This window comes from Pantherophis guttatus, chromosome 1 (genome assembly GCF_059756535.1).
Source record: "Pantherophis guttatus breed Tessera chromosome 1, ASM5975653v1, whole genome shotgun sequence".
Taxonomy (NCBI): Eukaryota; Metazoa; Chordata; class Lepidosauria; order Squamata; family Colubridae; genus Pantherophis; species Pantherophis guttatus.
In genome coordinates this window covers 348,709,654-348,736,750 of record NC_142063.1, presented here as the reverse complement: position 1 = coordinate 348,736,750, position 27,097 = coordinate 348,709,654, and the positions used below count along the sequence as shown (strand labels likewise).

General features: G+C 53.7%; 3 protein-coding genes across 6 annotated transcripts in view; 1 reads left to right on the top strand and 2 right to left on the bottom strand.

Moving 5' to 3' along the window:
* BLTP2 (bridge-like lipid transfer protein family member 2) overlaps positions 1–19,391 on the bottom strand; it is a 40,758-nt gene extending 21,367 nt beyond the window's left edge. Inside the window, exons 1-16 of the mRNA XM_034424511.3 lie at positions 19,246–19,391; positions 15,772–15,901; positions 14,173–14,222; positions 13,082–13,241; positions 12,882–13,000; positions 12,548–12,608; positions 10,242–10,422; positions 9,765–9,891; positions 9,356–9,480; positions 8,301–8,368; positions 8,061–8,209; positions 5,908–6,023; positions 4,541–4,704; positions 3,867–4,134; positions 2,342–2,547; positions 954–2,055 (exon numbers count right to left, since the gene is read on the bottom strand). Of these exons, the coding sequence (XP_034280402.2) occupies positions 954–2,055; positions 2,342–2,547; positions 3,867–4,134; positions 4,541–4,704; positions 5,908–6,023; positions 8,061–8,209; positions 8,301–8,368; positions 9,356–9,480; positions 9,765–9,891; positions 10,242–10,422; positions 12,548–12,608; positions 12,882–13,000; positions 13,082–13,241; positions 14,173–14,222; positions 15,772–15,901; positions 19,246–19,316 (3,097 nt within the window). The 5' untranslated portion in view covers positions 19,317–19,391. The remainder of the gene's footprint in view (positions 1–953; positions 2,056–2,341; positions 2,548–3,866; positions 4,135–4,540; positions 4,705–5,907; positions 6,024–8,060; positions 8,210–8,300; positions 8,369–9,355; positions 9,481–9,764; positions 9,892–10,241; positions 10,423–12,547; positions 12,609–12,881; positions 13,001–13,081; positions 13,242–14,172; positions 14,223–15,771; positions 15,902–19,245) is intronic.
* A 1,055-nt stretch (positions 19,392–20,446) lies between these two features.
* On the bottom strand, positions 20,447–24,348 carry SDF2 (stromal cell derived factor 2). Its single transcript, XM_034424512.3, has 3 exons — positions 24,135–24,348; positions 22,665–22,861; positions 20,447–20,970 (listed from the first exon to the last, which is right to left on the bottom strand). Exons 1-3 carry the CDS (start codon positions 24,289–24,291, stop codon positions 20,683–20,685), a joined length of 642 nt encoding a protein of 213 aa, XP_034280403.2. The 5' UTR covers positions 24,292–24,348; the 3' UTR covers positions 20,447–20,682.
* Positions 24,349–24,434: 86 nt separating this feature from the next.
* SUPT6H (SPT6 homolog, histone chaperone and transcription elongation factor) overlaps positions 24,435–27,097 on the top strand; it is a 47,126-nt gene continuing 44,463 nt past the window's right edge. Inside the window, exon 1 of one of the 4 annotated variants that reach the window (XM_087890683.1) lies at positions 24,435–24,567. In XM_087890683.1, the coding sequence (XP_087746809.1) occupies positions 24,463–24,567 (105 nt within the window). In that variant the 5' untranslated portion in view covers positions 24,435–24,462. Of the gene's footprint in view, positions 26,399–26,704; positions 26,765–27,097 lie in introns of those variants that run through there. The other 3 variants (XM_087890686.1, XM_087890691.1, XM_087890688.1) reach the window with 3 other exon arrangements.

Below are 27,097 nucleotides of genomic sequence, written 5' to 3'. Positions count from 1 at the left end.
CCCAGGCACGTTTGGATGTCCTCCAGTTAGCTCTTGCATCCCCCTTCCTTCAGCAAACCTCAGGCCCCATGCTCTGTGGGGCAGGCGCCTGCCTTCCACACTTCCCACAGTATCTGGGGCACCACAAATACACCACTGCGTTCCGCTAAATGGAACATTTGTTGGAGAAAACGCTTGAGCCTCCCTCGGACCACAAAGAGATCCAATCAGTTGATCCCAAAGGAAACCAACCCTGACTGTCCTTTGGAAGGACAGATCCTGAAGCTGAAGCTCAAATGCTTTGGCCACCAACTGAGAAGGGGGGGGGGCTCCTTGGAGAAGGCCCCGAGGTTGGGAAAGAGGGAAGGCAAAAGCAGAAGAGGAGGGCAGGGGATGAGATGGTTAGAGAGGGCCATCGATGCAACAAATGTGAATTTAGGCAGACTCTGGGAGATGGGAGAGGAGGGGGGAGGGAGGGGCTGGTGTGATCTACAGGCAGTCCTAGACTTACGCCATAACTGAGCCCAAAATCTCCACTGCTAAGTGAGACAGTTGTTAAACAAATCACTGTTGTTTAAATTAGCAAAACGGTTGTTAAGTGAATCTGGCTTCCCCATTGACTTTGCTTGTCAGGTCACAAAAGGGGATCGTGTGACCCCTGCAACAGTCGTAAGTGTGAGTCAGTTGCCAAGCGTCTGAGTTTTGATCACGTGATCGTGGGGATGCTTCAATTGTCGTAAGTGTGAAAAACGGGTGTGAGTCACTTTTTTCCAGTGCCGTTGTAACTCGGAACGGTCACTAAATGAACTGCTGTAAGTCGAGGACTACCTGTACTGCATGGGGTCACAAAGATTCAGACACAATTTAGCGACCGAGCAACAAACGGAACACTGAACTGCCCTGTCCCTCAAAACGTGAAGGCAGAGGTTGACGGACGGGGCCCACTACGCCGTGGAGCCCAGCCGCGCACTCACCGAAGAAGGTCTTGACGCTGCCCTTGACCATGCGGCACCAGTGGGTGAGGAGCTCCAGGCCCTCGGGGGGGAAGGGGCTGGCGGCATCCATGTCTCGGATCTGCTGCAGCACCCGCTCGGCCCCAGAGAAGGCCTCGTCCGCCAGCGCCACCAGCTCCAAGCTGCACATGGTCCACGTGATCAGCGCTTTGCGCATGGGCGTGTTGGCGTAGAGCCGGTGGGAGCGTTGCAGGTAGATCTCGATGTTCTTCTTCTCCAGGGAGGCGTAGAGCTCCTCGATCTTCCGGGCGGGCAGCAGCTCCCCGTGCTGCTTGCGCAGGGCGGCCACCTTGGCGTCCAGCAGGTGCAGCCGCTTGGCGCTCTCCTTGCTCTCGTCCTTCATCAGCTCGTAGTTGTCGCGGAGCTTCACCTCGAAGACGTCGTCCAGGAAGACCCAGGAGAAGTGCTGGACCTTGAGCAGCAGGTCGGGCGGCAAGGGATGGGATGGAGTCCCGCCAGCGGCCTTCCGCCCGTGGAGTCCCCTCAGCCACTTCTGCACGCCCAGCGCCTCATCCAACGTAGCTGAGAAGTCATACTGGTAGGGGAACTCCACCGCCGCGGTGGCGCAAGAGAGGGCCCAGACTCGGTTGCGCAAAGTGCAGAGGGTGGGGAAGGGGCCGCGGTGCAAGATCATCTCCTCCAGCTCCGGCAGGGCCTGCAGCTCCACCTCCTTCAAGACCAGGATGCTGTTGCCGTCAAAGCCGGCCACCAGTCCGGGGCAGTAGGAATGGAGGGATGCGCCGTGTCGGTTGAGTAAAAGCCGCTCAGCCGCCAGGCTCAAGTAGCGGCTCTCCGACACGAAGGCGGTCACCTTCAGAGAGCTGAACTCCAAGGTCAGCCCCAGCAGCCTCCTGGGTGCCGGGCCCTCTGGGAAGGGAGCCCCGTCCTGGGCAGGGAGCCGGCCTTCGGGGCCCTGCGGGGGAAGGGCCGCGGAGGTGGGTTTTTGGGGCGACAGCAAGCTTTGCAGCGTCTCGAAGCAGCGCCGGGTGGCCAGCAGGTGTTCGAACAGGTACATGTGGGTGGCTGGGCTCCAGAGCAGCGTCAGGTTGTCTCCGCATTGCACCTGGGGAAGGACACGTTGGGCGATGAGCCCCCCCCCAAACAAGGCTGCCTGCCAAGCCCCACTTGGTCCCCCTGTTTTCTCTAGCCCGCTGCTAAGACACAAAAAAGGGGAGAGGGGGGGATAGGAAGCCATGATGCCAAGCAAGGCTGGAACTGAGCGTCCTGGGAGGGGGCAACGTTGCCTTGGACCTGGCACCCACAAAGCCCCCCTCCCTGAGCCCAGAGCCCAGGATCCCTTGCGAAGCGCTTGGGGCAGGGGGAGGCGACTGGCAAGGTAGGAGGGGCACCTCCAGAGAGCGGATGCTGCTGCGGTAGGTGAGGCAGAGGGCGGCCAGGCCAGCCACGGGGCTGGGGATGGCGGGGGCTTTGCAACAGGGCTGCATCTTCTCCGCCAGGCTCTTGACCAGGGACAGCGCCACCCCCTGGATGCTGATGGTGCAGCTCTCGGCACTGCCCAGCGTGGTCAAGGTGTCCACCCGAAGCTCTGTGGCCCCTGGATGAGAGGGAGGGAGAGAGAGAGAGAGAGAAAGGGAGAGGGGGAAAGAAAGAAAGAGAGTGGGAGAGACAGAGAGACAGACCTTCAGTGAGGCCAGGGCACAACTCTCCACCTCCTGGCCCAAAGAGCCACAAAGCCCATCCATCCCATTCCTTGAACCCGTGTCCCTGCAGCAGGGAGTCCCTTTTCCCTGATGGAAGCTGAAGGCAGGAAGACCCCAAATGGGAAGGGCTGCTCCAGGCGGCCGACCGTCGCGAGTGGAAACGGCCACTAACTCAGGGGGACCCAAAGGGAGCCATTTGGCTGCTTGGAGAGGCCCCCCGCCCCAGGGCCACTGGCAGCAGAGTATTCCTTTGGGGTACCAGGCCCCTCGGGGTGAGGGTCGGCCGCTCTCTCTCGTCTGCTTCCCAAGGGGCCTGCAAATCCGTCCTGGGGCCAGATGGGAGCAACCCAATTTGGGGGCGGCTGATGGAACCAGGGCGGATTCTGCGCCCGTCAATGCATTTGATCCCCTTTCATGTTAATTTTAATGTCTTCCCTGTCAACGCCCAAAGTTTTCATGCAGCCACTTCACGACTTCTGGACTTTTGACTCTGCTGGCTGGGGAATTCTGGGAAGTCATAAAGTCAGTGCATTTGGAGAGCCCTCTTTGCATGGTTTGTAATCCTGTACAGGCAGTCCTCGACTTATGACCACAAAGGAGGCCAAAATTTGACCTTCTTAATCGCCGCACCTGTTAAGTGAGTCACACGGCTGCTAAAACTTCCCCGTGGACTTTGCTGGTCAGAGGGTCACAAAAGGGGGTCACGGGATCCCTGGACACTGCCACCGTCATAACTGTGAGTCCCTTGCTGCCCGTCTGACTTTTGATCGGGTGACCGTGGGGAATGCGGCCAGGGTCATCTGAAAAACTGGTCCTAAGTCACTTCGTTTTTTAGTGTCATTGTAACTTTGAACGGTCACTAAACGAACAAATTTAATGCTTCATTTGTTGAATAAAATAAATGAAATATGAAAATACTTTATCTAAAACCAATATGCAAATAAAATAAATCTGGCCATCGAAGTGCAAATCCAGAGCCAAATCAAAATGGCCGGGAGGGAGAGAGCGTCTCTGTGAGGGGGGGGGAGACAGAACGGCCCTAAATGAGATAAATAAACACTCTTAAGTGTCCCCAAAATCATTTTTGGGTTCAGGGGTTGAAAGCTGGAGCCAAGAAGAGCCAGTCCGTCTCTCAGGCCCCACCCCCAAGCAAGGGGGTCTCCTCTCTGCTGGTTCCCAAGGCACAAAAGACCCCCCCACCCCCAAGGCTCACCTGCCAAGCTCGACAGCGTAAAGAGGTTGACGTCCTCCACCTTCAGGTCCACCTTCCAAAGCACCCCGAATTCCTCCCCCAGGGCGGGGGGCAGCTCCCCCAGGGGTTCCTGGGGCCCAGGGTCCTGAGGGCGCAAGAGCAGCAGCAGCCGGGAGAGGCAGTCGGCGCAGGCGTCCGAGGACTCCAGCTGCAGCCCGCGCAGGGTGCAATCCAGGAACAGGGTGTCCGCGTGGGTGCTGGACGTCCCCAGCGGCTGGTTGTAGCTGCCCTGCGGAACGAGTAGAGGGGCAACGTCCGGAGGGGCCCTGGGGTGGGCCGAGGGGCAGTGGGAGGGCAGCCGGGGTCTCGCCCCCCCCCCCTGCATGCAGACCTTCCCTCCCATCAATCTCCCAGACCAGATAACCCAGGATCTCCAATCCCCGGGCAGTGGACCAGTATCGGGCCGCATCCCATTCAGAACCGGGGCCGTGCAAGCAAGCTCCGTTTGAGCGAGTGGTCGGTACTCGCGCCAAGGGAGCTTCATGCCCGCTGCTCATGCCAATGGAGCAGTGCCCGCCCACGGGGGCCTGCCGCTCACCCGGAACCATTTCCTCTCCCCCCTCGCCACCCCGCAAAGCCGGAAAAGGTTGAGCAGCACTGGGGTAACCCAGCCTGGCGCTTGCCCCGCGGCGCACCTGAAGGTTGAAGGAGTCCAGGATGAAAGCTTCTCCCCAGACATGCATGTTCGGAGGGTGGGGGGCCCGCTGGATGTGCGAGTCCGCCCCCACCCGCCAGCAGAAGTGGTCGACGGCCAGCACGGCCCGCTGGTGGACGCTCTGAGGACGCAAGTGCTGGTAATCTAAGCCGGAGGAGGAAGGCCATGGACATTTTTACTATTGTTATTTTCTATTTATCTATTAGATTTGTTTGCCCCTCCCCATCTCGCCACAGGGGGGCTCTTCTCCTTGTTGCTTGCTTTCGGCATGGGTGGGGGCAGTGGTGAAATCCAAATTTGTTTACTACCGGTTCTGTGGGCGTGGCTTGGCTTGGTGGGCGTGGCAGGGGAAGGATACTGCAAAATCTCCATTCCCTCCCCACTCCTGGGGAAAGGATACTGCAAAATCCCCATTCCCTCCCCAATCCTGGGGAAAGGATACTGCAAAATCCCCATTCCCTCCCCACTCCTGGGGAAAGGATACTGCAAAATCCCCATTCCCTCCCCACTCTGGGGCCAGCCAGAGGTGGCATTTGCCGGTTCTCCAAACTGCTCAAAATTTCTGCTATCAGTTCTTCAGAACCTGTCAGAACCTGTTGGATTTCACCCCTGGTTGTGGGGGTCTTGATTCCCCCACCCCAATTATTAAGGGGAAAACGGACATGGTGCGTCACTGCAGAACTTGCGGGCTCAGAGTTGCTGTGCAGCGGAGGTGGGGAAAGGATGGGCCTTTTAGGGCTTGTGGACTTCAACTCCCAGAATTCTGGCTCAGGAATTCTGGGAGTTGAAGTCCACAAGCCCTAAAAGGCCCATCCTTTCCCCACCTCCTCTCAATGAAAAAAATCAGGAGTTCTGCAGGTCATGAAAACTTTTAAATAAAATCTAGCTTGCTTCCAACAAAGGAAGTCAATCGGGGAAGCAAGACTCGCTTAACAACCCTGTAATTCACTTAACAACCATTAAGTGGTTTGCTTAATGAACACAGCAAAAGAGGCCGTAAAATTGGGAGGGCCTCACTTAACAACTGCCTCGCTTAATGACAGATGTTCTGGTCCCAAATGTGGATGTAAATTGAGGACTACCTATGCTAGGTGAAAAGGAACTCCTGATTTCTATCATGGAAAGTCAGCTGCGGGGGGGGGGGTGTTCTTTAACAAACCATGATTTATTTTAAATCAGGGTTCTCCAAACTTGGCCACTTTTATGATATGTGGACTTCAACTCCCAGAATTCTCCAGCCAGCGCTGAAGAATTCTGGGAGTTGAAGTCCACATGTCATAAAAGTTTGGACATCTCTGATTTAATTTCAGAAAGAAAATAATGTTTAATAATATTTGAGCCACTCACCCACGGAGATGGAGTTGAAGCCCAGGGCGAACGGTGGGGTGTCTCCCAGCTGCACGGAGAGGTTGACGTTGGACACCGAAGCGCTGAGGATGATGGTGGCCAGGATCTGCGGCATCCTGAGGGGGAAACCGGGATGGGATGGGAGGGGGCGGGGGGGGTGTTGACATCAGGAAACAGTGTTAAATGTCGACATCCCAGTAAGTGGGGGGAGCTCTTTTGCCCCAAAGGGGATCCTGGCTTGTTGTAGCGGCTCAAGAGGCTCCAAATTGTGACGAAGGCATGGAAATCTTCTTGGTAGGCATCTACCACGTCTAGCAAGGCAGAAAGTATCAAACCACCCCCCACCCCCGCTGAGGCCTTGACCCAACATCCACAGGCTGCAAATGGCCAGAGGGGTCAAACTGAATCCTGGCAAGGGGGAGCCCCTGACTCTGAAGTCGGGGTCTCCAACCTTAGCCACTTTTAAGATTTATGGACTTCAACTCCCAGAATTCCTCAGCCAGGTCTCTCTCCATCAATGGCCGCTTTTAACTCCCAGTCCACAAGTCTTCAGGTGGGCCAAGGTTGGGGGCCGTGTGGTTTAGGGCAAGGGGGTCTCCAACCTTGGCAACTTTAAGCCTGGCGGACTTCAACTCCCAGAATTCCCCAGCCAGCTGGGGGGAGACCCCTGCTTTAGGGCATCCCCAGGCCTTTGGGATTCATGTACAGAGGGACCGAAATGTGAATGAGAAAAATGAAAATATATTTTTAAATTATTTTAAGTGATTGAATTGTTGATTTGATGGGTTGGCTCACTCTGCACTGGTCGGTGGTTTAGGGCGAGTGGTTTAAGGGGGGTTGATCAAGAAAAATGAAATTCGCACCCAATTCCCTCAGGCGGAAAGGGCCGTGCCTCCTGAGGGAATTGGGTGCGAATTTCATTTTTCTTGATCAACGCCTCCCCTCCCCTCACACACACACACTCTTTCTCATAGCTTCAGCTACGGACATCAATGAATGAGCCACAGGCCAAGTCAACAATTCAACAATTTAAAATAATTTTAAAAATATATTTTACTTTTCCTCATTCACGTTTTGTTTCATCCCTCCTTTGGCAAGGGCAAGAGCAAAACCCCTGCTGCCCAGACCGGCTTTGGCCCCCTGGGACCCCACCCGGCCAGTTCAGCCGGTTTCCAGCAGAAGGGAAGGCAGAGCTGCTGCCCGGCTGGTTCCAAACCTTCTCACGAAAGGTTTGAGTTTGAAAACTGATCAAAAGAAAAAAAAACTTAACTGGCAGTCCTCGACTTACGACCACAATCAAAACCCCAAATTATTGTTGTTAAGCCAGACAGTTGTTAAAGTGAGTTTTGCCCCATTTTACAACCTTTCCTGCCGCAGTTGTTACACAAATCCCTGCAGTCGTTAAGTTAGTCACACGGTTGTTAAGTGAACCTGGTTTTCCCACTGACTCGGCTTGCCAGAAGGTCGCAAAGGGGGATCCGGGACAGTGCGACCGTCGTAAAAGTGAGTCAGTTGCCGAGCGTCTGAATTTTGATCACGTGACCGTGGGGATTTTGCAACGGTCGTAAGTGTGAAAAATGGCCATAGGTCACTTTTCTCAGGACCGTTGTGATTTCGAACGGTCACTAAACGAAACATTGCCAAGGTGAGGACCCGCCTGTAAAGGGTTCCAGGGTTGCTGCCCAGAGGGGACGAGTGCGGCCGAGTGCCAAGCCCTTCAGGAGGCACTGCAAAGCCGTTAGTCCTCGACTTACAACAATTCCTTTAGTGACCATTCAAAGTGACAATAGCCCTGAAAAAAAGACCGTTTTTCACACTTACGACTGTTGCAGGCTCCCCACGCTTGGCAACTGACTCGTATTTATGACGGTCGCAGTGTCCTGGGGGGGGGTCACGTGATCCCCATTTTGCGACCTTCTGACCAGCAAAGTCCATGGGGGAAGCCAGATTCGCTTAGCAACCGGGTTACTGCCTTAGCCACTGCAGCGATTCACTTAACAACGGTGGCAAAGAAGGTCATCAGTTGGGGCAAAACTCACTGAACAAACGTCTCTCTCTCCATTGCAGCCGTAAGTCGAGGACTGCCTGGGCTTGTGCCAACCTCAGCCCCTCCCCGTCCCAGGTGACAACGGCCGCAGGGGGTGCGCACTCACCTGCCGCCGGGGCCCCTGGCCGAGAGGGCCCATCCGGAGGTCTGCTCAGCCGAGGCCAGCATGCCCACCCAGTGGGAGAACTCCTGGTGCCGGTAGTGGACGATGCAGGTATTGACCATGACGGCCACGGAGATGTCGATGGCCATGACCTGCGGGGGGGGGGGAGAGGCGCTCAGAGGGAGGGGCAGCTGGGGTCAGAGAGGGGAGGGGGGCGACCCCAGGGACCCCACAGGGGCTCACCTGCAGGCTGGCCTTCAACAGGTTGAGGCACACGATGCGTTGGCGGCTTTGCGACAGCAGCAGCCCGTCTGGGGAGGCAGGAAGATGGCAGGTGAAGCTGGCTCCTCCCCTTCCTCGGGATCACCAGAGGGTGCCCTTTCCCAGCCTCCCCTTCCCAGCAGAACTCAGGGCAGGATCAGGGGGGATTTGAGGGGCTCCCCCCCCCATGAATCACAGGGGCTCCTGCCCACCACTGCCTTCCACCCGGGGACCCCCCCCAGGACTATAGGCAGTCCTTTCGTTTAATGACCGTTCAAAGTTACAACAGCACTAAAAAGAGTGACTTGTGGCCGTTTTTCACACTTATGACCATTGTAGCCTCCCCATTGTCATGTGATCAAAATCTGGATGCTCGGCAATGGAGTCACACAGGTAGTCCTCGACTTACAACAGTTCATTTAGTGACTGTTACCCACTGGTCCTGAATAAAGTGACCCAGGACCGTTTTTCACACTTAACGACCACTGCAGCGTCTCCATGCTCACGTGATCCAAATTCGAACTCTCAGCAACCGACTCATAGTTATGACGGTCATGGGGGTCCAGGGGATCAGGCGATCCCCTTTTGCGACCTTCTCACCAGCAAAATCCATGGGGAAGCCAGATTCACTTAACAACCGTGGCAAGAAAGATCAGGGCAAAACTCACTTAACAAACATCTGTTGTGGTCATAAGTCGAGGACTGCCCGTGAGGCCCATTTAGCTCGCAGGAGGGGCCGTTTCATGCACTTGTGAATTAAAAACACCCCCCCACCAACCCCTACACTGACCAATTTCCAGGGGGGCAGAGAATCAACCACGGAAGCGGCAGCCACAGGCTCTCCCTTGAAGGGAACGTGGCACCCGGTGGGGGTCTCCCCCCCCCCACAGCCATTCTGCCTACGGCTCCCTGCGCCCCTTCACCTGGGCGACCTAGACGGGCTTCTTTGGGGGGAGACTTGTACCGGGAGTGGGGCTCTCAGGGGCAGGGGAGACCGGGGGGGTGGGGTGGGGGGAGGGACGGGACCCCCGACTTGCCTTCCAGCACCAGCTCGATGCTCATCTGGGGCAGGTCGCAGGTGGGGGTGAAGCTCCGGAGGGGGATTTGCTCCTCATCACACTGGTGGGCGAAATGCAGCCGCTTCAGGGTCCAGGTGAGGTGCCTGGAGGGGGGGGGGGAGGGAGGGGGGGCGAGATGGAAGCTGCCTCCAACTGAGTCCGGCCTCTTCTGCCAGCCTTCCCCAACCCGGTGCCCTCCAGGTGTGGGAGGGGATGAGCCCCCCACACAAAGTCCTTCGGGGTTTTGGTAGCCTCCCCCCCCCCCCGCTTGCTTGCTCTCGGCTGCAGGCCAAGGCCAACTGGGGTGCCTGCCCCCCCTTGCAGGCACGGGAGTGGGGGGAAGGGCAAAGGCCAGGCCTGCAGAGCGGACCCTCCTCAGCCCCCTTACCTCTTCTGGCTGTTCATGGAGAGGACCAGGCTGGTGGTCTCCAGGTCCACCTTCAGCCGAGAGGGGACGTACTTCAGGCCGGCCAGGCCCAGGGGGGGCGGACCCAGCGCCAGAGCCTTCGGGGAATCTGGGGGGGGGGGTGGGGAGGTCAGGAAAGGGGAGGCCCAGTGAAGCCCCCAAGCCCCCCCTGGGCATTGGCAAAGGATACCCAAAGGGAGCTGGCCTAATGGGTCAGCAGACGATCAGCGATTAAAACCCAAACAGCAGCCGATTGATCCAGATCTTTGGGGCAAAGCAGCTCCCTGAACTGCCTGCCCACCTGACCCCCCCCCCCAGCGGGCACCACAGAAGCCGAGGGCACCGCCTTCCCTGCCTCACGGGACCAGAGCAGGCTGGCAGGAAAGGGACACCGCGTTTGGGCCAGGTCAGTTGCCTGCTGCCCCTCGGCTGCCGCACCCCCCCTCCTCGGGCCCTCACCTGCCCCCTTCCGGGGACTGCCGCCCATGCGCTGCAGAAGCTCGCTGTGGAAGAGCCCCTCGTGCAGCTCGGCATGGAGGCTCCAGACCCCCAGGGCCACGCTCTGCAGCTGCTGCTTGCCCAGGCTGACGTCCAGCGAGACCGAGAGGGCCAGGGAGAGCTCGGCCAGGCAGGCATCGTCCTGGGGGGAGAAACGGGGCGGGGGGTGGGGCGGAGAGAGAAGCAGTGTGTACAGAAAGGTCCTTGCAGTCCCACAGAACGCACACGGCCCCCCAGCTGAAATTTCCCAGGTGCACAGACAGTTGCGGAGGGGCAGGGAGAAGGGGGGGGCGACCCCTGTTGTTTTACCTTTGTGGGTCATGTGGGCCTGCAACCAACCTCAGCAAAGCCCTCCTGCTCTGCTCCGCAGTTGGCCAGAGCTTCTCCTGCCTCCTGCTCAGTTTGGGGTCCGGCCCTTGGGCCAAAATCCTCCAGGGAAGACCCCCCCCATCTAGCCATCTCTAACTATAATATTTATCTATCATCCATCCATCATCTATCCAGTCATCTCTATCAACTACCCATCCATCTATCCATTATTCTCTATCTGTCTGTCTCTATTATCTACCGTATTTTTCGGAGTATAAGACGCACCTTTTTACCCCCCCAAAAGGGGGTGAAAATTTAGGTGCATCTTATACACCGAATGTAGCCCTGCCCACCCACTGGCCCCCACCCTTTGGTCTGTGCCTCACAGCAGTTACCTCCTTGCAAGCAAACAGCAAGAAAAAACAGCTCCTTTCAGATTCAGCACAGGTTAATTAGCACAAGTTGATTAGATCAGCCTCCCGACTCTCAGCTGATTTGTTCTCAGCTGTTTTGCGCAGGGGTCTGCTGCTTGCTGCAAAGAGTGCTGGAGCAGTTTTTTTTTCCCTAGCTATGCTGAAAAACGAAACTGAAAGTAAAGCAGGCTCTTTGTTGCAACATGGCAAAATGAGGCAGAGGAGATTTCTTTTTCTTTTTCCTCACCAAAAAAGGTAGGTGCAAACAAAGGGAAAGTTAGGGCAAAAGAGGAGAGTTCAAGATTTTAAAACACAAAAGAAAAAAGGCAAAAATAAAAATGGGAAGGGAGAAAAAGAAAAAGAAATGAAAGAGAAAGATGTTATACATATTTAGAATTGAAATATGAATAGTAATAAGAAATAAATGGGAAATCATGATTGTAAAAATGAAATGAATAATAATTGGAATATTTTTCTATATGGGCAAAACTGGGTTATTGGGAGAGTTTAAGATGTGAAAATGAGTAACATAAGGGGAAAGCTCTATTTAACTAGGGAATTGTAATAACTGAGATACTATTAATTGTATATGGTGTTGAAAGCAGAAATGGTTAAGTTGTGGTTTGGAGGAATATATGGGGGAAATTATTTGGTTTATTATTATTGGTAAATATAATTAATTGATTTGTAAGAAATTGGATTGCATTGAAATAATTGGAATATTCATGTTCATATTGATTAATATACAAAAAAGGTAGTTATATAACTAATTGACTTATATTAAAATGTTGAATTTGTATTAAACAACTGTAATATTACATAATTAACCAATGTGAGGATAGATATAAAAATAGATGACAATGGGAAGGGGTATAATATAGAAGGGAAAAATTGAATTTGATTAAGATTAGAGAGGAGGATGAAGGGTAATATTGGTTTTTTAAAAAAATAGATGAGGAATAAATATGGCAAAAAGGAAATATAGAAATTGTAAATTTAATTGAAATGACTAAACACTGTTTAAATTTGTGAACCAGCCAAATACTCTGTTCAAAGAAAATACATTTTATGTTGTATGTGTGTTTGTCTAAAAAATAAAATAAAAAAACTTTAAAAAAAAAACAACCAAAAAAGGTAGGTGCGTTTTATACTCTGAAAAATACGGTATCCACATCCATCTAACCAGCCATCCAGCCTATCCATAATCTATCAATCTACATCTGTCATCTAACTGAATAACAGAATCACAGAGTTGGAAGGGGCCTCGGAGGTCTTCTAGTCCAACCCCCTGCAGAAGCAGGAGAGCCTGGATGTTGTTTGCTGCCTAGTTTACCTGTCCAAAGTCACCTTTTAGAGGAGGGGGGGCAGCATAGACAAACAAATAAAGAAAATATTTTAACCTGGGCCACATAATTTGGCACACCCTGCTCCGGCTGTGAGGGCATCAGCTGGTGTCTTTGCAAGGAGGGCTGCCCAGGGTGGGAAGGAGGAGTCAAAAGGTCGGTGGACTTGGGGTTCTCGACTGCCCCTCCCTCCCGGCCTTACCTGCTGGCTGCTCTTCAGCACTTTGCTGTTCACCTGGCCACAGGTCAGCTCGCAGGCCACGCTGGGAGGAGGGGAGAGCAGGTCAGAGAGGCAGCAGCCTGGCCTTCCCGCACACGGCCCCAAACGTCCGGTCACCCTCAAGGGCTGAGCAGGAAGTGGCCCCGCATGGGGAGAGCTCGGCTCCTGGGGAGGGACCAGGAGGCACCTCCCCAGGACTTCAGCCGGGCACCCCTGGCGTGCCTGAAGGTGCCCTCCGTGCCACCCCCCCTGCCGTATTCGCCCCCAGAGAGGCCTGAGAAAGCTCCGAGGGGACGATCCGAGCCACCAGACTCACCTCCTGCCGTCACAGCCCAGCAAGACCTGAGACCTGGACACCTGGACGTGCCACAGGGACTCCGAGGCGGCCACGTGCAGCACCATCACGTTGACCGAGTCCACGTGGAAGGAGCAGAGCTGGGGAGGGGGAGAGAGAAGCTGGTGAGCACCGCTGGCCAAGGGGGGAGCCGGTCCCCAAGGGAGCCAGCTGCATCTTACCTGGCTGAGCAGCTGCAGCAGTGAGGGGCCCAGGGACAGCGCCTCTTCTTGGGCCCCATCAGCAGGGTCGGGGGGCAAGGGGTCAGAGGGCTGCAGGTGAGGGGACTTCTGCAGATCCACCCGGATGCGCACCTCTCCAAAGCACAGGGCCAGGTAGCGCCTGCAGAGGAAGGCAACCGAGAGGCAGCTGGGGTGGGGCTGGGAGGGGCAGCCTGCTTCCCACCCTGAGAGTCAGAGATGGGGGACCTCACAGGCATAGAATCCTAGGGCTGGAAGGGACCTCAGAGGTCATCTAGTCCAATCCCGTCCAAAGCACCCACAATTCCAGGAACAAAGTTCCTTCCTTCCTCCCTCCCTCCCTCCCCTCTCTCTCTATTCCTTTCTTCCTTCCCTCCCATCCTCTCCTTCCTTCCTTTCCCTCTCCTTTTTTTCTTTCTTCCTTTTTTACAGGAGGTCTTCTGGTCCAATGCCCTGCTCAAGCAGGAGTCCTTATTCCACCCCGGATGAATGGTTGTGCAACCTTTTCTTGAAAGCCCCCCGTGACGGAGCCCCCACAGCACACAGAACCATCGTGCCGCGTGACGTTGCTCTACAAAAGCACAAGTTGTCACCAACAGGAAGTGCAGCCCATGGCAGCAGGAGGGAGGTGGAGCTGTTCGGGCATTGCCGTGGCCCCGAAGGGACTCTAAGTGGCTGCAGGAGCCCCCTTCCCCCCTTTCTCCTGCTACTGGGACAGGAAGCCTCGCGCCCAATTTGATGTCCCAAAGCTGGCTGGGAACTCTGGGAGTTTTAGCACACCTGGAAGGCACCCTGCTGGGCACAGAAGTCTTCAACCCAGAAGTGCAAAACTTCCCACTTGCCAATGTATCATTTATTTACAGTATTCAGTTGAGAGGGATATTTCTGGCTGTCGGTCTGAAGATATGAGCCAGGTGGGCCCTCCCCACAAGGCACACCAGGGTCCACCTCCTGAGCTGGGACTTCCCCCCAAGAGGGTCTGCAGTGAGAGGCTGGGGTGGAGGAATGAGCCATGCTGCTCATAAAGGATTAAAAATCCACACACACACACCCAAAACCCCCTGGAGACTTACGGCACATCATGGTTCAGGAGCCTGCTGGAGATCCAGATGCTGTCGATCTCCTGAAATGACAAAATAACAGAGTGGGAAGGGACCTTGGAGGTCTTCTAGTCCAACCCCCTGCTTGAGCAGGAAACTCTAGACCGGGTCTTAAAGTTCCAAAGTTGGACAGCCCTGGTCAAGGGGGTCTCCTGCTCAAGCAGCGGGTTGGACTACAAAACATTAAAGATTAGGCTGGTTGGGGAATTCTGGGAGTTGAAGTCTAAAGGGGCTTTTTCAAGAGGCAACTGGGTGGTTTTTTTTTGTTTAGTTTTTTGAAGACGTCTCGCTTCTCATCTAAGAAAGGCATCCTTTGGGACAATCATGACCTAGATGACTGAAAATCTCCATAGACACAAGTCTTAAAAGTTCCAAAGGTTGGACGCTCCTAACCCTATAGTCCCATTTGAGACAAATGGTCGTCCAGTCTCTTCCTAAGAACTTCCAATGATGGAGCACTCACAATTTCTGGAGGGAAGTTCTCACTGTCAGGAAATTTCTCATTATTTCTAGGTTGCTTCCCTCCTTGATCAGTTTCTACCCATTGCTTCTTATCCTGCCGTCTGGTGCTTTGGAGAATAATTTGACTCCCTCTTCTTTGGGGCAGCCCCTGGAGTCATCCCGAGTCCTTCTCTTCATTAAACTAAGAGCCTTGGTAGTACAGTCGTCTAAAGCACCCTGTTATTAAGACCAGCTGCCTGCAATTACTGCAGGGTTCGAATCTCCCCAGGCTCAAGGTTGACTCAGCCTTCCATCCTTTCTAAGGTGGGTAAATTGAGGACCCGGATTGTGGGGGCAATAAGCTGACTTTGTATAAATATACAAAAGAATGAAGGCTATTGCTTAGCGCATTGTAAGCCGCCCTGAGTCTCCGGAGAAGGGCGGCATATAAATCAAAATTAAAAAAAAAAACTAGCCAGACCCAATTCCAGCAACCGTTCTTCATCTATTTTAGTCTCCAGGCCTTTAATCATCATAGTTACTCTTCTTTGCACGCTTTCCAGAGTCTCCACATCATTTTTGTATCGTGGCGACCAAAACTGGATGAAATATTCCAAGTGTGGTCTTACCAAGGCAGTGTAAAGCGGTACTAACACTCAAGTATTGGAAGATCCTCTCCTACCTCCCCTGGTCCATCTTGTCATTAAAGTAGACATTCCCAATTCCTGCAACTGTTTTTCAAATGCTTTAGCCTCCAGTCCCCCATTCATCTTTGTGTCTCTTCTCTACATTCTTTCCAGAGTCTCAACATCTTTGTTCATGGGAGGTCTACAGAGGCCGTCCGCGCAGAGCCCCTGGGTATCTCTTTACCCTACTCAAACGGGGGTCCTCTCTGTGCCGCAGATGCAGCAGGAGCCGAGTGGCCTCTCTGCAGAACAAACGACACCCAGCCCACCCTCCAGCTCCCCCAAATGGTCCCTGCCATAACAATGCAGTTGCTTCAAGAGTGAGATGGGTTGGCACGTACAAGTAACAGATAATAAATAGATAAATAATAGCAATTAGGGTGTCCTCGCAGGGACCTGCCCAGAGGTGAACAGCTGCTCGTTCTTCAGGAGAGTCCCTACTCACCACCGTCTGCTGCTCCTCTTGAAACTTCAAGCTGAGGTTTTGGATCCCGAAAACCCAGAAGGACTGGATCTTCAACTCCGCTTGGAGTCGCCGCCGGCACCAGTTGGTAATCAGTATGTACAGGAGCCACCTTGAGGGAGGACAAGAAGCCCAAGGAATCGTTTAACTGAATGGCCAGATGCACCTGCTACCCATCTCCTTCCCTGGATCCCTGGCAGAATAACAGAGTTGGAAGGGACTTTGGAGGTCTGCTCCAGCAGGAGACCCCATTCCATTCCAGACAAATGGCTGCCCAGTCTCTTCTTGAAAACCTCCAGTGATGAAGCACCCACAACAGAATAAAAGAATGACACAAGGCAACACACTTGAGCTTGTGTGTCTAAAGTTCTCGCCTCATTCTGGCAGAGTTGTGGAGGTGGAGATGCCACCAGAGGTCATCTAGTCCTGTCCTTTCCTTCTTGGGCCCTCTCCTCTTCCACCCTCCGAAGGATGCCACTCCCACCACCCTCCATTTTCTTTTCTGTTTCTCCAGCCCAACACCCAACACTGACTTGCAGAGTTAAGGGCCCTGTTTATTTAGAAGTAAATAGAATAACAAGAGTTGGAAGGGACCTTGGAGGTCTTCTAGTCCAGCCAGCTGCTCACGCAGGAGGCCCTAGATTATCCCAGAGAAATGGCTCTCTAATCTTTTCTTAAAAGCCTCCAGTGATGGAGCCCCCACAACTTCTGGAGGCAAGCAGTTCCGCTGGTTGATAGTTCTCACTGTCGGGAATTTTTTCCTTAATTCTAGGTTGGGTCTCTTTCTTAAGCTTCCATCTGTTATTTCTTGCCCTGCTTCCAGGTGCTTTGGAGAATAGTTGACACCCTCTTCTTTAACGGAATAACAGATTTGGAAGGATCCTAGTCCAACCCCCTACTCAAGCAGGAAACCTTATGCCGTTTGTGTATATGCCATGTTGTGGCAGCCCCTGAAATATGGGAAGACTGCTATCATGTCAACCTCTAGTCCAGTGTTTCTCAACTTGGAAGCTTGAAGATGGGTGGACTTCAACTCCCAGAATCCTCCAGCCAGCAGCGCTGGCTGGGGGATTCTGGGAGTTGAAGTCCACCCATCTTCAAGCTTCCAAGGTTGAGAAACACTGCTCTAGTCCTTCTTTTCATTAAACTGGCAAAAGAAAAGGAACAAGACACGGAAGAGGCCTTGCATTAAACCTGCCAATTGGGCTGGGGGGAGGGGTTAGTCCCCAAAGTCCAGTGATACAATCCTGGATTTCACCTGCAGAGCTACACCTGTATGAACCTCACTGGGTCCCTCAGCATTCTTAAAAGGCTCCGGCCTACATTCTCCCTTAGGGGAAAGGGAAAGGCTGGGGACACCCCACACAAAGGGGTCAGTGCAAGTACCCCAATGCCCACAGTCACTTTATCTGAAGAGCCAGGGTGGCGCAGTTAGTTAGACTGAAGGACTGCAGCTAATTCTGACGGCCAGCAGTTTGGCAGTTCAAGTCCTGACGGCCCCATGTTTTGACTCAGCCTTCCGTCCTTCCCAGGTCGGTAAAATGAGGACCCAGATTGTTGGGGGCAATTCGCCTAGAGAGGGCACCATGAAGCGGTATATAAGTCTAAGTGCTATTGCTATTTTTTTATGAGACAAAATTGGGCGTTTTTTAACCTTTGTAAGAAATAACCAATGTCTCCTTACAAAAATGTAAGGTGACAATTAAAACCTCATTAATGTAGATGTACTGTTGAATTTTTTCCCATCAACGTGCCCTTTATTTTCTTAATTCAGTATAATTAACTTACAACAGTTCATTTAGTGATGGTTTGAAGTTGCAACGGCACTGAAAAAAGTGACTTATGACCATGTTCCACACTTACAACCGTTGCGGCATCACCAGGGTCATGTGATCAAAATTCGGACACTTGGAAACTGACTCGTATTTATGACCGTTGAAATGTCCCTGGGGGGAAAGCCGGATTCACTTAACAACTGTGTGACTCACTTAACAACTGCAGTGTGTTGTCCAGCTGCTGCCGGCGGCCTGCGGAGCTGGCAGCAGAGTCGGACAGTGAGGAGGTTGGGGAGGAACATGGGCCTTTGCAGGAAGCAACGTTGTTAATTATGTTCAGTTTAAAGTCTGAAGCTCTGTTTGATTCTGGACTCCGTGTGGCTTTGCCAATTAAGAGCCTTGGTGGCGCAGCAGACTAAAGCACTGTTAAGTAACACCAGCTGCCTGCAATTACTGCAATTACTGCAAGTTCAAACCTCACCAGGCTCAAGGTTGACTCAGCCTTCCATCCTTTTGAGGTAGGTAAAATGAGGACCAGGTTTGTGGGGGCAATAAGCTGACTTTGTATAAAAAAAGAACACCGCTTGGGGGGGCCGAAAGCCCTACTAAGCAGGTATATAGAAAAGTATGAAGGCTATTGCTTAACGCATTGTAAGCCGCCCTGAGTCTCCAGAAAAGGGTGGCATATAAATCAAACCAATAAATAAATAAATTAGGTCTTTGGCAGCGTGTCAAGGGAGATAAAGGTGGGTGATTATCAGCTTTATCCCAAAGGACTCTTTACAACTATTTGGGACTCATCTGTGAATGAACAGAATTCACAACTGTTGCAATAAAAGAGGTTTTTGGACTACTTGTGTGTTTTACTGACTCAGGAAGCCTAGGTCAGAACACAGTGATTTGCTTAACCACTACGGCAAGAAAGGTCATAAAATGGGCCGAAATCACTTAACAAATGTCTCACTTAGCAACGGAAATGATGGGCTCAATTGTGGTCGTACGTCGAGGACTAACTGTAAACAAGAGTAGCCCGGACGCTGCAGGGACAGCTGTAGATCAACCCACAGCAGAACTCAAAGCCCAGGGGTCTCCACCTTTGGCCACTTGAAGGCTTGTGGACTTCAACGCCCAGAATCCCCCAGCCAGCTATACTTCCTGGTCTTACCTGTACTGGCTGGAGAATTCTGGGCGTTGAAGTCCACAAGCCTTCAAGTGGCCAAAGGGGCTGTGTCTAAGCACAGAAGTGGGCCTGATCAGCACCAACCGGGTGCTACATCTCCCCTCTCAAAGGGGCACCATCCCCCCCTCCCAAGTGAGCCCCCCTCCTTCCAGGGAAGACTCACCACCTGCCAACCACCTGCCGCCTGCCCTGCCCTCCCCCTCCTCAAAACCCAGGCTGCAAGAAGACTCTCTGCACCTCCTCAGAGGCACCTTCCTCCCCACCGCCCCCCCCAGCTCGTGCAATAGGGGCAGTGGGGGGGGGGGGTAGACAGAGACAGGTGGGGGAAGTGGACCCACAGGTGGGACAGGTAGCAGGAAGGGCGGAGGGGGGGAAAGAGTCTGGCCCCCAACCCCAGGGAGGAGGGAATGGGGGGGGCAGGGGGTCCCTTGGGGGCAGTGGGGGGGGCAAGCAAGGGGAGAGGTGGGGGTGGGGGGGCAGGAGGGACCCCCCCCAGCCTACCTGCCCAGGCAGAGGCCGCCCAGCAGCACCAGCAGCACCAGCAGGAGGGCGCCCAGCACGGGGACCGCCATGGGGGGGGGGCGCAAGGGGGCGCGCTCCAACCGCCCGTCACCGGCGGCGCCTGGGGCGGGGCCAGCGGGAGCGCGCGCGGAGGAGGCGGAGCCAGAGCCCGCAGCTGTGCGGCGCAGCCATAGGCGGGCGCAAAGGAGGGGCGGAGAGAGGAGGCCCCGCCCCTACAGCCTAGCACCGCGGGGACAGCGGGGGGCAGCCTCGCCGGGGGCGGGGTCCCATATTTTGGGGGAATTCAGTGGAGGAGGGGAGGGTATTTATTTTTTCGCCTGCAAAGCTTCCGGCGGGCGCTGGGTTGACGCTCCTCGCCTTCCAGGAAGGGTTGCATGGGGATCCGTACTACGCATGCGCGGCGAAAACTCGCCTAGAGCGTGCTGGGAAAGCGAGTTCTCTTGCTTGGACTGCGCGCAAAAGGAGCCTCCTGCTACAGGTAGGACGGCGTTTGTCAAGGGAGGTCCTTCGGGGGCGTCACGTGGCTGGCTGGAGGATTCTGGGAGTTGAAGTCCACGCACATTCAAGGGCCCAAAGGTTGAGAAAGACGAGCCACGGGATCCTGTGGGGCCAAAAATCAGGCGTCGGCCTGTATTTCTTTATTATGAAATGTATTTGCTGCCCATCTCCTGCAGCCCCTTTTCCAATCAACTATTGTTGAGGTGGTTGGTCGCCCAATCAGCCACAGGTTTAGTCCCCATTTGGCAATTTTGCCCAGCTATCCTTCCCAGGGACCCGGGGTGGGCAGGTGGTACAGGTAGTCCTCACCTTACGAGCACAATTGAGCCCAAAAATTCTGTCGCTAAGCGATACAGTTTTTAAGTGAGCTTTGCCCCGTTTTATGATCTTTCTTGCCACAGTTGTTAAGTGAATCACTGCAGCTGTTAAGTGAATCTGGCTTCCCCATTAACTTTCCTTGTTGGAAGGTCAAAAAAGGGGATCATGTGACTGCCCCCCCTCCCCCGGGACACTGTGACCGTCATAAATATGAGTCGTCAAACGTCTGAATTTTTGATCACATGGCTAAAGAGATGCTGCAATGGTCATAAGTATGAAAAACAGTCATAAGTCATTTTTTTCAGCCGTAACTTCGAAGTAGTGTGAGAATTCGCAGAAGGAACACCCGACTACCTGCAACAGCTGTTTGGATATCCAATGTTTATTTAGGGCGGATTCCCCTCCCCAGGCTTGAACAGGCAGCAACGGGCCAAGACCGAGAGCAGAAACGCCATTGTCCTTTACGTGTGGTGGGAAAGAGCCCGTCTCAGCAGCCGAGCAGTGCCTGCCCCATCCACGTCTCGGTCACCAAACCGCAGCCTGGAAAACTACCGACTTGATGGGCTCAAGTGGTGGGCATAGCAGGACGTCCCTTTAAGGTCATAGTTCCGTGTGGTAGAGGTCGGCCTTGAGCCATTCCACAGGCTTCACGAAGATCCCTTCCATGGTTTTCCAGAAGCTGTCCTGGCCGGAGTAAGTCAGGCCGTGAACTTCCCTCTGCCCGTGGATGGGCCGGCCGTACTGCTCCCCGGTGACCGAAAGAAGCACCTCGGTGGACGCGTGCTTGAACCGCACCTCACTCTTCCTCTCCCAATACTTGTCGTTGCACAGGACGGTCCAGTCGTCCAGGAAGTCCCCCTCACCGTCCTCCCCAAACGCGCTGACCTCCTGGAACAGAGAGCACCTCTTTCAAACACTATGCAAAAAGACGGGGGTGGGTGAGTGGCATCATGGGGACCACAGAGAACCCACCCTCAGGACAGGAAGCCATACAGCAAGGGTGTGTGTGTGAATACAAGCAGTGAAGGAACACGCGTGTAACAAGGAACATCATCCAAAGCACCCGAGGGCAGGACAAGAAGCCATGGGTGGAAGGTGGTCAGGAGGAGATCCTGGAACTAAAGAGGAACTTCCTGATCTGAGAACAGTCAACCTGTGGAAGGGCTTCCCTCCATCACTGGAGGCTTTCAAGAAGAGACTGGACGACAATTTCTCTGGGATGGTATGAGGACCCCTGCCTTGGTTGGACTACATGATCTTCAATATCCCTGTAATTCCAGAAGGAAGGAAGGAAGGAAGGAAGGAAAGGAAGATGAGAGAGAGAGAAGGGTGGGAGGGAGGGAGGAAGGAACCCAAAGGTGCTTTTCCCAAAAGGCAACTGGACTTTCTTGCTTTTTCTCCCCCTTGAAAATATTTCACTTCTCATCCAAGGAGCTTTTTCAGTTCTTGGGGCAAGGGAGGGAGGGAGGGAAGAGGGAGAGAGAAAGAGACACAGAGAGAGGCAATGGGAAATTCATCAGAGGGAAATCCAACCTGGAACTAAGGAGAAATTTCCTGAGAACATTTAATCAGTTGGAATAGCTTAATTCTGGAAATTGTGGGTACTCGTTGCTGGAGGTTTTCAAGAAAAGAATGGGCAGCCATTTGTCCAGGGTGATATGAGGATTCCTGCCCTGAGGAGCGGGGTGGACTAGGAGACCTCTGAGGTTCCTTAAGCCCTAGGATTCTATGAAGTACACTCCAGAAGCAGAAGACCACCCCAGCCCTCCCCAGATATAGGGAGTAAAATAAAGGAGTAAGCGAGACTCCCTGATCCTTTGCTGCAGCAGCAGAGGAGTTGCTTCTACTGAGTTGGAAGAAATGAGAGAAGCAAAATAGAAATCTTGGACTGCAAAATTCCACAGGGGAAGCCAGCCCTTTCCGTCAAATCAACAGGGTGCATGGTTCACTCAGCTTGGGTTGGCAAGGACCCCTCCCAGAGCCCTGGACAGGAGCCAAGCAGACGGGGGGGGGTATTTATTTATTTATTAGTTCGATTTATATGCCGCCCTTCTCCGGAGACTCAGGGCGGCTTACAATGCGTTAAGCAATAACCTTCATACTTTTGTACATACCTGCTTAGTAGGGCTTTTTGGGCCCCCCCAAGCGGTGTTCTATTTTATACAAAGTCAGTTTATTGCCCCCACAATCCGGGTCCTCATTTTACCTACCTCGGAAGGATGGAAGGTTGAGTCAACCTTGGGCCTGGTGAGAATTGAACTCGCAGTAATTGCAGGCAGCTGGTGCTACTTAACAGCACTTTAGTCCGCTGCGCCACCAAGGGTTGTCTTTTGTCTTTACCCTAAGATGGCAGCTTCCCACTTGCCAAGACAGGAATCTTTGCTTCTACGAGCCCAAGCATGGGCTCCTAGAAGCATTTGACCTGGGTATCCAAGCCCAATTTTATTATTATTCATTTACTCATTTAATACAATGCCCATCTCACTCCAGAAAGCGACTCAGCGTTTAAAAACGAATCGCCGGCTCCACAAGGGCTGAAGGCCGTGGCTTGCTAACCATTCGTGGTAACCTGGTTGCCTCACCTGGTTGCCCGAAAGGGGAGAGGTGAAATGGTGGCTGTGAAGGTTGCGGCCTGTGTTGATGTGGGTCAAGCGGATCGTCTGCCCACATTGTACCGGGGTGCCTCTTTCGCAAACGCCGGACGACTTGCTCCGGACTCGCCAGTAGCTGTTGCTGTCGTCCACACTCGTGACTCCGGTCACAGACTGCTGCCCGCTGCCTGGTCAAAGGGAGAAGAAAGCATGGAAGTGACTTTGACCCGGGCAACTCATTCAACAGGGTGCCTGTTCACCCTGCACACTTCATTGACGGTGATTAATGTGTTAAAAACAGACTCCTGGGGTTTTTTTATAGCCTCTTTTTGCTTAAGTGCTCAAGCTCTCTGGCCTTCAACTTTATCAGAGACACGGCTTCTTGCTTAGCAATGGAAATTCAGGCCCTTGTGGTGGTGGTGGTGGTGGTGATGATGACTACAGGTAGTCCTCGACTTAACGACCATAATTGAGCCCCAGATTTACATTGCTAAGTGAGACATTTGTTTTGCCCCATTTCATAACCTCCCTCGCCCCAGTTGTCAAATGAATCCCTGCAGTTAGTTGTTAAGTTAGTAACACGGTTGTGTGAATCTGGCTTCCCCTTCGTCCAAAAGTCACAAAAGGAAATCATTTGACTCCTGGGACCCTGCGACCGTCTTAAATATGAGGCAATTGCCAAGAATCCAAATTTTGATCACGTGACCACGGGGATGCCGCAATGGTCGTCAGTGTGAAAAGGAGTCCTTGGTCACTTTTTTCAGTGCCGTTGTAACTTCAAGCGGTCACTAAAGGAACAGTTGTAAGTCAAGGATTCTTGCAACTGAGGCCAGCAAGTGATTGTGGGGCTGTGAAGCGGGGGGGGGGGGGCAGAGACCCCACCCAAAGGAAGGGTCTGGGGTCTGGAGCCCGGCTGGAGAGACGGTCGGGCCTCATGGGGGTCTGGTAGGGACGGGAGTGCCCCTGAGCATGTGCCGACCGTACACTGCCCTCCCAAGTGACGCATGACTGGTCCTCTCACTTACGACCATCGCAGCATCCTCGCACTCAGCACGTTGTAAACCGGTCATTGTGGCCTGATCACCCTTTGCGACCTTCCCAGCTGGCTTCCGACAGGGGAAGCCGGATTCTCGTAACGACCCCGTGATTCACTTAATGACTGTGATTCGTTTAACGACCATGGTGAGCCTCACTTAGCAGCGGAAATTCGGATCCCAATTGTGGTCGTAACTCGTAAGGCGAGGAGTCCGTGGCCCTTGTGGACACTTATAGCCCGTGAAGCAGGCGGGGAGGGCGAGAGAAGCCCACCCCCCAAATAAGGGCTGTGGGGTCCGGGAATGGAGACAAGGATGGCCCCCCTTCCCGGAAGGGTCGAGAGCGCCCCTGAGCATGCGCAGAATCCTCTCACGCCCCCTCCCCTCCCCTGCCCCCCCCGCCCTAACCGACGACCCTGGGTCGTACCGGATCCGTATCGGACGTCGTGCGAATGGAGGCGGACGCCGTGACGCGGGTTGAGCAGCTTCACCACCGAGCCGCAGGTCACCGCGCCGGCCTCGCCCGCCTCGGCCGGCCCGAGAACCAGCAGCAGCGCCGCCGCCGCCGCCACCGCCAGCCTCATCCTCCGCCGCCGGTCGAGTCTGACAGGAAGCCATAGAGGCGGCACCGCGCAGAGCGCCCCAAGGAACTTCCGCACCATCAACTTCCGGCCCAGCGTTCTCCCCTCACAACCACAGAGAGGGTAGGGCAGAGCGTACCTCTAATTGCCGAGGGCGTTGTCGCCCCGCCCCGGATGTCGCGACGCGACGCTTCCGGTTGTCGCCCCGCCCCCCCCCCCAGCGTCGTCGTCGTCGCCGCCACTGAGGGAGCTGCGGGGCCTCCATTTTCCCCGACTGAGGTGAGGCGGGCCGGCGCCGGGCGGAAGGCGGGGCCTCCGGATAGGGGGTCCCGGAGCGCCCCCCAGGCCTTTGGGACCCGATCGAGGCGACCCAGCCGGGGAGGAGTCGGAGGCGGGGAGGGCGAGGCCGGGATCGCCACGGTGCCGCCTCCGCCCTCCGCCGATTGCGTAAGCCTAACCCCCCCCACACGCCTGAGGGGGGCTTTCGGCTGGGCCTAGCAGCGGCCCCCGGGGCCCCTCGTGCTGGGCGGCGGTTTGAGGATGAGGGCGACCCCCTCCCCTCTTCAGATACAAGGGAAGGGAAGGGGCGGCGGTCTGCCATTCTTTCCCTCGGTCTTCCCTGCCGGGCCCCAGGCAAGAGGGGGAGGGAGGGTGGTTGGAGGGCCTAGTGTTGCCGTCGGGGGAGGGGACGGGAATTGCAAGACAATTCCCGCCACCCCCACCCCCGCCCAAGCTGCCACCATAAGCGGCCCCCAATTATTGGCTGGGAGTGGGGGGAGGGCACAGGAATTGAAAAACAATCGATTAAAAATACAGGTAGTCCTCGACTTACGACCACCAGGGAGCCCAGCGTTTCCGTTGCTTAAGTGGGGCGTTCTGGGCAGCGGATTTGGCCCCCATTCCGTCTTAAGGGGGCAGAATGACAGAATAATGGAAGGGACCATGGAGGTCTCCTAGTCCAACCCCCTCGTCAGGCAGGAGACCCTTGTGCCATTGCAGACACGTGGCGGTCCAGTTTCTTCTTAAAAACCATCCAGGGATGATGGAGTTCTTCCCACCGTTGTTAAGTTAGCCACACGGTTGTTAAGTGAATCTGGCTTCCCCATTGACTTTGCTTGTCCAGAAGGACATGGCACCGGTCAGTGGCCGAGCATCTGAATTCTGACCATGTAACCATGGGGATGCTGCAACGGTCGTAAGTGTGAAAAACAGCCCTAGTCGCTTTTTTCAGTGCCATTAACTTCGAACGGTTACTAAACGAACAGTTGTGTAAATCAAGGATTATCGGTAGATGAATAAGAAGAGGAAAGGGTGCTGTTTGTGGATGAGATTTCTTGCTGCATTTCCAGTGTTTTCTTCCAGTTGGCTCAACCAGTTTTCCTGCAGTTGTCCAAAGCTGCTGAGGGGGGGAAGGCAGAGAAGTTGAAGATTTGGGATGCTGGTGGGGGGGGATTCTTGTGACAGATGGGCCACATGCATTAAAAGTGGCCGGGCCATGCACACATACACATCCTGCTGCTAGGGTTGCATTACAGGTAGTCCTTGACTTACAATAGTTCGTTTAGTCATTTGAAGTTACAACAGCACTGAAAAAAATGAGTTATAACCGTTTTTCACACTTATGACCATTGCAGCATAAGATAAAAATGTTGGCATCTGACTCATGACGATCGCAGTGTCCCAGGCTCATGAATCCCCTTTTTGTGACTTTCAGACAAGCAGAGTCAATGGGAAAGCCAGATTCACTTAACAACCATGTGACTAACTCAATAACTGCAGTGATTCATTTAACAACGGTGACAAGAAAGCTCGTAAAATGCGGCCAATGTCATTTAACAGCTGTTTTGCTTAGCAATAGAAATTTTAGGCTCAATTATGGTCATACGTCGAGGACTACTTGTACCGTAGAGTTCGGCAACAATTTAGAATATTGCAAGAAACCAAATTGGGGGGGGGGGTGCAAACTTGGGAAGAGAAACCTTCCCTCCCTTCCATCCTGACATCTCATTCCTGGATTCCTGAGCTTTTCATCCTTCCCGTATATCCTGCCAAGGTTTTGATTGGTGGGTCTGCAGGAGCCGGCCATGAATTCTTGCTGCTTTCAGCTCAGGTGGGATATCTGAAGATGCAATGGAGCTACTTCGACTTAGACACGATGTTCAACCTTGGCCACTTTTAAGACCTGTGGACTTCATCTCCCATAATTTCCCCATGGAGGCTGGGGTATTCTGGGAGTTGAAGCCCACAAATTTTAGTTGCTAACCTCTGCTCCATTATCATCCTCCATTTTGGGGTTCTTTGCGACCACAGCTCTCCTCTTGACTCTTTTCTGTAATATAGGATGAGAATAATACACCGGTACTTTGTTTAGGAATTGTTTCACCTAAACACGGTGGGTGAAGTCTCTTGTATTTATGAACCCTGACCTGGCATACTTGGGATTCTGGGGATTGTAGTCCAACCTCCCTGAAGAATAGTAAGTAGGAGAAAAATATGGCCTAATGTCCTTTTTTTGGATACTGGGGATCTACAGAGCTGTCATAACATGGAGGCTGATTTGTAGGCCAGGAAGACCCTTCCCCAACCTGCAGCCCCAGATTTTCCTTCCTGTGAGTTATAGCCTTAGGTGAATCAATCTGTTAGTCTTAATTCTCCTATTGTAATGCCAGATAGTGTTATTTGCTGATTGTTGCTATTATTTGTTGTCATTATTTGTTGCGATTTGCTGATTGTTAGAGATGCTGAGGTAATTCAGGAAAAGCTTTCTCTGCTTTGGCACCTGCCAGATGCGCCCGAATTTCTACTCCCA